At 49.3% G+C, this 13,404-nt stretch overlaps 1 protein-coding gene across 1 annotated transcript in view; it reads left to right on the top strand.

The window, feature by feature from the left end:
• Capn13 (calpain 13) overlaps positions 1–13,404 on the top strand; it is a 63,150-nt gene that overhangs the window by 22,076 nt on the left and 27,670 nt on the right. Inside the window, exons 6-8 of the mRNA XM_036171422.1 lie at positions 6,223–6,397; positions 7,222–7,296; positions 12,179–12,264. Coding sequence (XP_036027315.1) covers positions 6,223–6,397; positions 7,222–7,296; positions 12,179–12,264 — 336 coding nt within the window. The remainder of the gene's footprint in view (positions 1–6,222; positions 6,398–7,221; positions 7,297–12,178; positions 12,265–13,404) is intronic.

Raw genomic sequence — 13,404 nt, forward strand, 5'->3', positions numbered from 1 at the left:
TTTTCATTGCATGGTTGGTTTTATAGTGGGTGTGAAGGCTGCAGATTCCCAAGGACAGGGCTGGCTATAACCCTGCGCACAGTCTGATGTGGTATGGATGAGGAAATGATCCTGACTTCCTGGCCTACAGAGAGGCAAGCTAAGGCTGCTGGGAGACACGGATTTTTAGTGAGGATGGAAGGATGGGTAGGATGCTACAGAGAGAGGGGAGACTTGTGGGTAGAGGCCCGTGAGAGGGAGACAGACAGACAGAGGCTTGAGTGAAACACCTCAGACTGTGGTCCAGGAACTGAGGGTCCTGAGTGGCTGCCATGAGATCTCGTTTGTGTAGGGGAACGGCAGATGAGCAGGATTTTCTCCCTCTCTTGTGGTCCACACAGGATGTTCAGGGACCACCTTGTGGTTCCGACAAGCTCAGAATTTGCATGCACCCCAGCTCGCTTGTTTTCCTTAAGCTTTTGGGGTTGCTTATTCAACAGATGCCCGCTGAACATTTTACCATATGCCAGGCACCGTCTTTGGCACTGCCTCAGACACTAGAGCAGTCTGGCCCAAGCGAATACGTATAAAGATATGCATGCACACATCTATGTAGAGCAAGGCACTGTTCTAAAGACTCTTACAATGCCTGCGAGAGGTTCAGGATTTCTACAACCAAAAAAAAAAAAAAAAAAAAGAAAAATATGCAAATTTTGAGAAGTAAGACAATATCCATCTATGCTCTCAGACTGCAAAAGTCAAAGCTAGGTAAGGCCAAGTGGCTGCCAGTGTGCAAATAGTCTAAGAAACAGCCGTGATGAACACGCCCTGAGACAACCTTCTAAGGGCCACTTGACTACTCTTAGATTATGTCACACCCCATGAGGATGCTCTCTAGAAGGGCTCTAAGAGGACAGGCCTGGGCTGTTCCCAATAGCACTGTGGATGTGGTGTGATGTATCCATGGCCATGATGCACAGGTACCATGGGGTGGATGTGCTCCATGGACAACACCACAGCAGTTGGAAGCCACATACACAATCTATCCCCAGGCTGACCCTTGGAGGGTAGGCTCTAAGTGAATGGGGCAAGAAACACTGAGCAGGAAAATATGAAGCCATGATGGGCGGTAGTGGTGCACACCTTTCATCCCAGCACTCAGGAGGGAGAGGCAGGCAGATCTCTGTGAGTTCGAGGCCAGCCTGGGCTACCAAGTGAGTTCCAGGAAAGGCTCAAAGCTACACAGGGAAACCCTGTCTTGAAAAACCAAAATATATACCTATATCTATATCTATATCTATATCTATATCTATATCTATATCTATATCTATATCTATATCTATATATGAAGCCACTTATAGATATGGACATTAAGCTACCACAGTGTGCATTTTACAAGAACACAGAAGAAGGAAATGTTACGTATTAAACATCCTAAAATGGTTGATGGGAAGAAGGATTGCAGCGGCCTACCTGACTCCCTGCCTCATCTCTGCTTACTTCACTAACTGCCCCTCCCTCAGGATACTCCTGGCCCCTCATAGCTTGGCCTCCGGGCCTTCCTCTTTCTCTCTCCCTCAGGCCTCAGTCTGCTCCTTCTACCCTATCTCCTGCTCCTTATGAGGTTCCAGTTGCAGAGACTGGCAGTCTAGCTGCCCAGGCTTACACTGAGTCCCCCTTGGCCTTCTCAACCATGGCCAGGGTTCAGTGGCTGTAGAGCCCTGTGGGCAAGAGCTGTGGATGAGACTGTTTCCCTCAGGATGATGCTCGGACAGAGACACAGAGAACAGTACCTCAGAGAGGTGGGGTGGGGAGTCACAGCTCACAGGAAAGAGACCGTGATGCAGTCCACATCCTTGGGGGAGAAAAGGAACAGGAGAAAGGCCTACATGAAGAAGTTGAGCCTCTGAGCTACTGGAAGACAACAGGTACAAGCCCCTGAATCCCTTAGTCACCGGCCTGGGACTTCACATAGCAGGGCTGCAGCCTGGCTGGGTTCACAATCTAGATGAAGAGGTTCCTCCAGACCTCTTTGTGTGCATTCTTTCTTCCCTTTTTAATTGGCAATTTGTGGAAAAACTAAAGTTGTTTCCCCCTTCTTTGGTTTGGGGAAGAGCTGTGCGTCCGCATTGGAGGAAGAAGTCGAGATAACAGCCAGGGCTGTTGAACCAGAGCAGGCGTTCTGGGAGGTTAATTCACTCCCAAGCTACTTACACAAACATCGCCATTATCTTCCCAGGCTAGATCCCACCCTTATCACTTCTGGGCCTCATTTTCCCCCCTTATGTAAAAAGAGGGAGCCTGGGAGAATTAGAAAGCTTGAGGACGGAAATGATGACTTTGACCCCATTTTGTTAACAGCTGACCTAAAGCAATCATTCAGCTTGAAAAGAAATGGGAGACTAGGCCCAAATCCCACATCCTCCTGCCTAAAGAAATCTAGCTGGGGATAAAGTGTTTCAAACTAGTAAAGCTATTTAAAAGCTTTGCCCCGACCCACCCACCCAAAGAGGAGAGTTGCCACATGCAGAAGCGAATGCCAGCATTTCAGCGCTCAAGCTGCAAGGGGCCTCTGTGAACATTGTGCAATCCCTCCTGTGAGGGATGAGGATACTAAGGCCCAAGAAGGTCACAGAGTGGTCAAGACCAAGCTAGGACCAAGAGCTTCCCCCCTGCCCCCAGCTTCTTTCTACCAGTTCTTGACCTTGTCAGTTCTATAGAAAGAGATCTGTCTTGTTTGCTGCCAGACACTCACAATTGTGGAGAGTGCGGCTGTCTTTGGCAGAGGCCACTGGCCCTGTGAGGGCCTAGAAGCAGCCCAGTGAACATGTGGACTCCTAGTTCCCACTTCTCTCCATGCTGGGGAGTCTGGAAGTAAATTAATCAGATCGGGCAAGTGTCAGGCAGAGCAAACTGTGTTTGGAGATTGAAGAGATGGGGACAAGATCTGGCAGGCTGCATATCTGCTGTGGCGGCATCCCTGTGGGTAAGAAATGCAGCATCTCGGCCTCCTATCAGGCTTAGCCATCTGGATGCTTCTATTTTGTCAGAGCATGGAGATAGTCATCTCCTCAAGACGAGGTTCAAGCACAAGGCTCGCTCAGAATTCCTGGGTTCATGCGACGAGGCGTAGTGACAGATGTGGTGGGCACTCTTTTCTCTCTCTCTCTCTCTCTCTCTCTCTCTCTCTCTCTCTCTCTCTCTCTCTCCCTCCCTCCCTCTCTCCCTCTCTCCCTCTCTCCCTCTCTCCCTCTCTCCCTCTCCCCCGCTTCCTGTCAGCAACTGGGACTAAGAACTGCTGATGTGTTCCTGGAGCATCAGCAAGATCCCTAAGCCTGGATCTGTCAAAACATCCAACGCTCCTGGGACAGGCTTTGTAGGCACCGAGGACAGACACTTGAGAGAAGGGTCTGGGCGACATGAGGAGGGATGCTGGCTGTGGCATAGTGGACAGGGAGCCCTTCTATTGTGTGTGGTGTCCTCGTGGTGACAGCGGGGTCATGTGGGCAACAGACCTCAGAGGAAGCCCAGAGCCATTGAGATGGGGTACATCTATGTAGAGAGATCAAAGTCCCCAGTTGCTTTCCTGCAGCAACCACCTTCATGGGTCCTGCTCAGAGCCGGGAGGGACCCTTGGTACAGGCATGAAAGATTGGCGCAGCAAAACACTAACAGACTTTGGAATGGCCCTTGTTAGCTTTGCTGTAAAAACCTGTGATAGGAGTCACGTCTTCAGACCTCACTGGGCGTAACTCTGATCAAAGAGAGCCTGTGTCATTGACTGAGCAAACACTGGGGATAAAGAATGTACAGCCCTTCAGAACCTGAGGTCACAGGGAGGCCAGGAAGGCGATAAGATCAGCACTCATTTTAAACAAATTCGGGTAAATGTCACACAAGTGTCCCCATTGATTTACCGTTTTGGTCTGTGTATCCTTAGGTTTCTGTAGTAAGAGGTTTTTCTGAGCATGTGTGCCTGGGACACAGTGGCCGCTTAACCCATATTTGCTAACATGTGTTTGCTGGAATTCTTTGTGGATCTAGGAGGAGAGCAGCCAAGGTAGAAATCGGATAAGAAAAGAGTGTCTGAGGGCCCCAGTGTGATCCCAGTCCATCCCGCTGTGTCTAGTGGAAACTCCAATAACACCATGGAGAAGGGTCATCTCCAAGGCCAAGTACCTTGTTACAGGCAGAGGTGAGAATGGACCCAGGCCCAGACTCCCATTTGATTTTACAATAGCAAAAGAAGCAAAGAGTCAAGGCAGGGCCCCTGACCATCACCTGTGAAAGGCTCTCCATCTGCTTGCCGGTAGGGGGCAGATGCACAGAGATAAAGATTCTAAAACAGAGTGCAAGATGGCTCAAATGTATAGGCCCAGAAGGACAGAGGGGCAGATTAAAACCATATGTGGCTAACATAGCCATGAACCTGTGGGGTCGAGACCTGTTACAACAATGGAATACTCAGATTAACATCCCTCCAACCTCAGAAATAAATAATAAACTAGCACATGTTTCTGAGAGAAATATTAGAAGGTATTATTCTAATGAGTGGTCACCAGCCATCCATATTATACAAGAACAGGGCAGAAAAACTGATGATCTTCCAAAGACACCAACAGCTCTACCTTTAAAATGGTTAACAGACAAGCCTGTATGGGTTCATTAATGGCCTTTAACAACAGAGAAACTCCACCTCCACCTCCACCTTCAAGTCTTGCCATGGCTATAGTTGAGGAACCTACAGTTCACCCCACTGAGAGTCTGGCTCTATGACCCCAGCTTTAGTGGTATTATTGTGACTATTCCAGTGTCCTTTCTCCCAGAGGTCACAGGCTTCCCCCAGCCCTACTGTCTACCTGCCTAGGTCCACCATACTCTACTGCAGTGGTTCTCAAACCATGGGTCACAATCCCAGGGAGGGGGGAGGGTATCAAATGACCCTTTCACAGGGGCTGCATATCAGATATTCACATTATGATTCATAACAGTAGCAAAATGTCAGGAAGTGGCAACGAAAATGATCTTATGGTTGGGGGTCACCACAACATGAAGAACTGTATTGAAGTCATAGCATTAGGAAGGTTAAGAACCATTGTTCTCCTGACTCTGGGAGCCTGTTCAACTTGATTTCCCTTCCCTGGAATAACCCTGGCACTCTCTTGACTCACCTGAACCTTAACTCGGAGTCGAGGGCCCTATACTGGGAACTGTCTGTCTTCCGTTCCCATGGTTACTTACTTGTTTCTTGTAGGAAATAGATAGTTCATGAGGTCAAAAGGCTTGGTTTGTGAGCATTGACAACCCTTGCTAAAGAGATTATATCTTGTGCCAAGCACTGGTGTGGAGGACAGGCCGATCTGGAGCAGGGAGAAGGGGACACGCAGACCATGGTGCCTCATGATGCTGGTCATGGCCAGAGGCTTCTCTATGCTGCCGGCATTCACTTAACTCAGTGAGGCATATGTAAATGTCCTCTCCTCGAACAGGCAAAGGGTACCTGAGAAAGCTCGGTCTCCTTCCAGGATATTGAAAGCTTGTGGGAGGAGCCAAGGATGGAGCCTCGATGATGTGTGATGGGGTCCCAAAACAGGATCAGAGAGGCTAAGTCAATTTGTGCCATCACGCAGCCAGGAGGTGATGAGCAGGGCTCAAACGCTGAGGTTTGAAGCAAAATCAGAAGACAGCAAAGTTGAGACAGTGGGGCCTGGTATTTCTGAGGTGCGGGCGCAGAAGGCCAGAGACTCTGGGGGTAGGAGAGGTCTCTAGAATACAGGTCTGAGGGTATGGATGCCCAGACTCATCTCTTCCTATGCCACCTCCACTAAAGCCTTTCTCCCTCCTAATTTCTAGGGAGATGGGTGGCATTATAAATAAGAGAGCTGGGTCAGTTTTCCCAGAGTGGAAAACAAAGGCTGCTCATTGCCAGGCTGAACTTGGGGGTGGGTGTTAATTGTGAGTTCTTTGAGGGCGGGGATGAGGTCTTGTTCATCTTGGAGCGTGTACTCAGGGTGGCCCTGCACATGTCCATGCGTACTGTGTCTACAGACCAAGGAGACCGCGACAAAGATTCTCTTCAAAACAGCACTCCATGTTTTCTAGGGGCTGGCTCGCCCTGGTCTTCCCTCCTCCTGGGGGCGTGGTGTGGTCCCCTGTGGATGGAGAGGTCTCTCACCTAGGGAACACACACAGGGTTCATGTGTGATCTCCTGCTTCAGGGCTAACCTGACCTCCCCCTCCCAGGCTGCTTGGCTCCTATTCCCAGATACACTATGGCTACCTTCCTGACGCCCTGGTGGACCTCACGGGAGGTGTGGTCACCATTGTCAACCTGCACTCCTCCCCTTCTGACCTTCTGATGGCAGTGAAGACCGCAGTCAAGGCAGGCTCCATGGTGGCCTGTGCCACCCCAAAGGGGGTGAGTAGATGGGGGCTTCCTTGGTGCCCAAGAAGTCTCTCTTCACCTGGGGGTATCCATCCAGAGTCCCTAGCTAGGGAGGAGACAGGGATTCCAAAATCATGTCATTGAAGAGGAAATGAGCTCAGGGAGATTAACTGAAGTTTCAGAGTCAGGTGGCTAGGGGGTGCTGTGCACTATTGGAATTCACTTTCCCCCACCCCAAATTCTCACATACTGCTTCCTTATGACCAAGAGCAGCATGTGGGCCAGGGTGACCAGAAGGCTTTCAAGGTGTCGGAAAAGACGACTATACCTATGGGTAGCTCCGTTGTGTTTTCTTTATATTTATAAAAAGCCCTGGTTCTCACCAGCCATAGAGGTAGCAGGTCTCATTGTTTGCATGACCTTCAAATTATTTCAGTCTATTCTAAGATGCCTGGCTCCCTGTCTCCACCACACTTCCTGTACTCTTAACATTGGCCAAGTCATACTGCTCCTTTGGTGGTGGGGGATGTTGTTGGGGATAGAAGACCCTGCTGATGACATGTGTTATGCTATGTCTTGCTCATGACAAATGGTCAGTGGAGCAAGCAGCCCATGTCCTCAGAACCCTGTGAGTTTCATAGTCAGTGGGGAAAATAGCTCCTGGGCATGAAACTTTGGGACCTCCCACCCAGTAGCCTCACGCTCCTAGGAAGGGTTTTACACACACACACACACACACACACACACACACACACACACACACTTCCTGCTAGGGGGGTGGGGTAGCCCACTGGCTCAGCTGCTGCCTGAATGTATTTTTCTGTGTCTCCAAAGAACTCTGTTCTTCTCTTCTGCAGCTGACAGATGAGTCAGAGGTGATGGAGAATGGACTGGTGAGCCAGCATGCCTACACAGTGACTGGAGCTGAGCAGGTAAGGCTGAACTGCTAGCCTGGCGTCTATCCCCGGGATCCTCTAAACCGGAGGCAGATGACTACTGCAAGCCCAGTAGCTGATAGGAGTGTTTATTTCTCTCGCTCTACTATAACTCCCATCTCCAACAGTCTCAATCCTTTTTCCAACGTTACAGTGCCTAGGGTCCTCCCCCACACAAGACCTTTTCCCCTATGTCTTTGCTCTCTGTGAAGTGATCACAGAGGTGGGTATCTAGTTACATAGGGGATTGACTCCAAAGAGGGGTAGAATGCATCGCCCCATTGACTCTGAGGAACTCTTTACCTTGGAACTCATGTCATTTGTGACATCCAAACTAAACGGATAGAGCAAAGGCCCTCTAAACTGCATGTGTGTAAACAAGATAGCATTTGCTTCTCTCTCAGGTAAGCAGGTGATCCTGGGTCAGTGGGTGTCTTAATCACTGTTCCATTGCTGTGAAGAGATACCGTGACCACATTGGGTTTTTGAGACAGGGTTTTTCTGTGTAGCTTTGGAGCCTGTCCTGGAACTCACTCTGTAGTCCAGGCTGGCCTCGAACTCACAGAGTGCTGAGATTAAAGGTGTAAGCCACCACTGCCCAGCTTCCAAGGCAATTCTTATAAAAGAAAGTATTTAACTGGGGCTGGCTTATAGTTTTGGAGAGTTAGACCATAATCGCCATAGTGGGAATCAGACAGTCATGGTGCTAGAGCAGTAGCTGAGAGCTTTACATCCTGACCCACAGATAGAGCAAGAGGGGGTGGGGTATGTGTGGTGTGTGTGTGTGTGTGTGTGTGTGTGTGTGAGAGAGAGAGAGAGAGAGAGAGAGAGAGAGAGAGAGAGAGAGAGAGAGAGAAAGAAAGAAAGAAAGAAAGAAAGAAAGAAAGAAAGAAAGAAAGAAAGAAAGAAAGAGGCTTTTATAACCTCAAAGCCCACCACCACTGGCACACTTTTTCTAACAAGGCCACACCTCCCAATCCTTCCCAAATAGTTCCACTAACTGGGGACCAGTCATTCAAATATATGAGCCTGTGGGAGGCCATTCTCCTTCAAACCACCATACTGGGTAACTCTGACATCCAGAACATGGGATTCTATCTGTAAGTTCAAAATACATGGTACCCTTGTTTCCCAGCTTGGGAAAAGAAAGAGGCCAAGGGTCACCCTTTACTCCCCATAGTGGACAAGAATGAGAAAGAGACCCACCCACCCCCACACACACACACACCCATACACACTCCACAGCCCATTAGTGTAGATATAACCATCTTGTTAAATAAGAAACACAGAGCCAGTTGCAGAGTTAAAAGCCAAGAGGTCAGAGCAATAGCTGAGAGCTGAAAACCTTACCCTTCATTGCTGCTCTGTCTTTCCTCTCAACATTTAATCCCCCAGCCATACAGTGACCCAAAGGAGGCTGGGAAGTGAAGTGCACTTCGTGGCTGCTTCCAGCTGCTCAGGTGCAACTTGACTCCACAAGGAGGAGGGCAGTCTATAGAACTCACTACAAGTGAGTGAAAATGTGTGTGGTTCCTGGATCAAGTGTGATCCATTTGGAAAGCACTAGGTAAGTCCAGCTTCCTCCATTCTGAAATGAAGATGCTGTGAGCTGGTGGGAGAAGGACCTGTCTGAAAGTCATCAAGATGACTACCTGTGGCATAGCTCCCTGGCACCTGTCTCCCCCCACCCCCGTTTGTGCCTGCAGTCAGCAAACAGCTGTGCAGTGACAGCATTTCCTGACCTCCCAGGGGTCCCTACAAGTGTTCCCTGTAACTGTATTTCCCACTACTCTTGAGGTCAAGCACAGCTTCCATATCCGAAGAGAGAGTTCCAAACTCCAGGACAGATCTCTCACAGGTGCCTGTAAACTAAGGAATGCTGAGTGCCAAGTGCCTTCTGTGGCCTTCTCAACCTGTCTTAACTCTTCTGTGCCAATCTGTCTCTCCCATTCACCAACTTAAAGCTGGTTACCCCATTCTGTCAAGTCATAGTTCACAGCATGGGGGGCCTTATTCTGTCCCGTCTGCCTCCAAAATGGTAAATCGGCATCAATATACTTGAAGACAGTAGGTGTCTAATAAATGCTTGTTGAATAGATGAATGCAATTGCATGCATGAATGAATGCATTTTCCCTTGTCCTAAGAAGATGACATTGTTATTCCCCTATCACAGAATATATGACAGAGTCCTAGAAGTCATTTCTATGAGCAAGGTCATAATGGCTGCAGACTCCAGTCCTCCGAACTGTGCACCAGACCCTCTGTTCTACTCTTCTGACCTCTTCCAGGGATTGTCAGTGAAGCCAGTGGTACTATCATCACACTGGCCATGTGTAGACACTCCATTTCCTATAGCCCCACTCTCCCAGATGTGGACAAGTCTCAGGATTGCAAATGGATTTTATCTCACCTGGCAGCTGTGGTCACTTAACCATGCCGTCTGGGTGTCTAGATGGACAAGACTTTGATAGTGCTTGCAGAGTTGGAGAAAGAGAGTCGTAATCAGTGTTACCTGTGGTGAGCATGGGATGAGAGAGAGGTCTGAGCAGAGCACCTGACCTTGGATGACAGATGATCAAAGCCATATGGCCTGTATAATTCTCCCCTGCTTTTCCAAGCAGGTGTCACATCACAGAAGATACCTTCAGGAGGTGTTCTGTGGAAGTGAATACATTTGGAGAATGCATCTCCTCATTTCTGCCTCTTGCAGATGGAATGTACATTCACAGTTTAAAGGCTCTGAGAGCACCTTCTATAGTGCTACTTGGTTTTAATCAACCATTAACAACGAAACCACTCTTTCTGGAGTAGAGCTATTTATAGCCAACGGAACTAGCATTCATTCAGTAAAATACATCTAAGCTGCTATTTTGGACAGATAACCTGGGCTACCTCTTGTCCAGGGACACCTTTGCTGAGTAGGCTGACCAAGGTCAAGAGAGTTGTTGGGAGCAGTGAAGCCATGAGCCACCTCATTTGTATCCCTACCCATAGTCTTAGCTTTGAATGTGACCTCTGCATCCCTGGCCACCGACTACATAGGTACCAACTGGGCAGGGTCATAAAGGACACAAGAGCTCAGGGGTTTGACTTTGCTAGAAGCTTCCTCCCCCTCCAGAACGAGAAGGCTATAACTCTGAGCCACAAGTGCTAAGCTTAAACCAGCCTGTAAATGTAGTATGCTTTTTAATCTGCTCATCCTCCCTCCAGGCAGGACATAGACAGGAAGATAAATGAAATTGGCATTTTTTATTATGCACCTAGCTCTGCTGGCAACTCCCCTGGGCCAAGGGGTGAGTGTTTATCTGCATGCCTCATTTAGCTCTGCTTTCAGCCCTCCTGAATCACTGGCTACTTCTCCTCCCTAGGCCCAACTTGAGCCCCTGACTCCACTGGGCACAAAAGGGGGCGCTCATGAAGCTCTGTGGCTCACAACGTGACCCTGCTTTGTGGGTACCCAGCAAACGCTGGCACCTGAGTGGAGGCTTGGGGCAGGTCAGAGAGGATGAGAGCCTGGGCTTGTGCCAGGAGCCTATGCCCTCTGGAGGAACTGCAAGCCTTCCAGTGAATGCTGGTGAGAGACTGGGCAGACCTGGAAAGAAACAAGCAAAAGACCTTTTCTAAGTCAAGGTCCAGGCTCTGTACCATGCCGCTCTTCAGAGCGTATCTGTGAGTGATCACGTGGGCCTAAGCAAGGTGACTCAAGGGTTATATCTGAGGCCAAGTTCACAGCCACATCAAGGAGTCTTTTTCTGTATCTGATTGCAAAATTTAGAGCGAGGCCTAGGGAATTGACAGCAGCTGGAATGGGAATTTCCCCTCGGCCTGCCGCTTGCTTACTCGGTGGTCTTGGGAAAGTTTATTTACCTCTCTGGTTCTGTTATTTCCTCTGCAAGACAAGGATTGTAGAAATGCCCACCCCAGAGACCTGAGAATAACTTAGCTGGGGCCTCGGTACAGTTTCTCCTTGTCCAGTGAGAGGCTGTTGAATTTCTCAGCCGCCTTTGCCATGGAGTCAGCGGGCAGCTCCCTCCTTCCCTAGACCTTCCATCTCCTTAGACAGCATTAACATGGATCAATAGCCCCACTACAACTCAATCATGCTTCAGTCCCTCTCTCCAGGCTGAGGGCTCCTGGCTCCCGGAAGTGTGGGCTGGCTGGTTTGTTGCTATCTGTTGTAACATCCCCACAGCCCCTGCCTTCTAACGCCACGGCACAAGTGAAACCCTACATGTTGGAGGTGGGGATGGAGAAGGGTGGTTCATGCTATTAGAGTCCACCTTCTCATAGACTGGGGTGTCTGGTCAGGGACAAGATGGATAATGAGGAAGGCTAGCCTTGGCTATCCCAGCTCCAGGGATGCCCTTGGGTTGCTCATATCAGCCTCCTCACGAGACTGTACTGCAGCCTTTGGAAGGCTTTTAGCACGGATGCAGGCTGTATGGTGGGGTGGAGATACCTTCTGTGAGAGGGATTAGGCAAGGCAGGGGACCACAAAGCTATCTCCCCTAAAGCCAAATGCAGCAGCCCATGCTAGGTGTCTGCGGTTAAACCTGAGTTCACCCTGCTCCAGGAGACAGCACCCAACATGATGAAGCTACCCCTGCACCTGCTGGGGGCTGAGCAAAACAAGGGTCATTTTCATCCACCCCCCCCACTCCCTCTCTCATTCCAGCTCCATGCAGGCGGCAAGAGAGACATTGATTTTTTTCTTCTTTTCATTTTTCTCCTGGCTGCAGCCAAATGAGGTCAGAAGTTAAATTAGTCCTGGGAGGCAAAAAAAAAAAAAAAAAAAAAAGGAGCTGCATTCATACTTCAGGTCTCTGCTGACTTTTGCCAGAGAGCCCTGATGGTTGTTTTTTCTGTTCCTCCTTACAGATTCAGTACCAGAGGGGCTGGGAAGAAATCATCCGCCTTTGGAACCCCTGGGGCAACACAGAATGGAAAGGACGCTGGAGAGATGGGTATGAGTACTGAAAACATGGGCAGATGTTGATTCTTCACTGAGCACTTGGGCAGGGTCTGGCCAGCCCACTGCAGTCTTCACTATGGGCCTGGCCAGTACATCACTGGTTATGGCTGTGGGTGTACTTACACTCCCAGGAATCATTTTCCAGGCACTTATTAGACACCTACTATGTGCATGTGATAAAATGTGCACTGGGTGAGGTAGGTGCTGTGATACACACACACACACACACACACACACACACACACACACACACACACACACACAAATGGGAAGACCTAGTGTCTGTCTCCCAGACGTCTCTTAGATCTCACATACCCAAGATTAACAAAGAGAGTAAAGAGGCAGGATGGGAACCATGCTTCCCCCTTGGGAAAAGATAAGTAGAAAATAAAAGCATCCTTCTTGGAAGGTATTCTTTGGATTCAGATGCTGATGATGCCCACAGGATCAGAGTGGGGTCGGCTCCATGCCAGGTAGAGCTGAGGAACTGAGACCATGATCTGGGTAGTCTCTTTACCGAGCAGACTCAGATGCTCAATTGGCACTTGACCTGGACTCTGTGGACCCACGTGCCTGCAGTACACCTGCCTCATGATGGGGGTTGCTGAGTAGCTAGGTCTCCAACACCCTGATGAGCATCTCGGTACTCAGCAACTTCATCCAGGTGCTGGAATGGTCATTCTCAGCTGCTGTAGCCTGACCTCTGGCACCCGACTGCCTGCCATGAACAATTAAATATCTTGTTTCCACATGTGAGAGAGAAGATTCAGTGTTTGTCTGTCTTTTGTTCCTCCCATTGGATTTTCTTCCTCCCACCTCAGACCCCAGTGCCTTGGTGACTGAAAGCGAGAAGGCCAGAGGGTCAGCAATACTTTATTTGCTTCTCTTGATGGCCAGGGGGGCTGGGTCTGTTCCATTCCACTGAGGATCTGTGCAGACTTGTTAAAAGGCATCAGAGCACAGTGACTGCAGCTTCATTGCCAGTTGGGGATGGGAGCATGATCAGAAAGGAAATGCAGTGTGTCAGACAAACAGAACAAGACCCAACAAGTAGTGAAAATCAATAGGGTTGATTTTCACAACAGCTCTGGAAGTCGCATGCAGACAGCCAGTGTGACTGGACAAGCCACCA

The sequence above is a fragment of the Onychomys torridus genome, chromosome 21 (assembly GCF_903995425.1).
Source record: "Onychomys torridus chromosome 21, mOncTor1.1, whole genome shotgun sequence".
Taxonomy (NCBI): domain Eukaryota; kingdom Metazoa; phylum Chordata; class Mammalia; order Rodentia; family Cricetidae; genus Onychomys; species Onychomys torridus.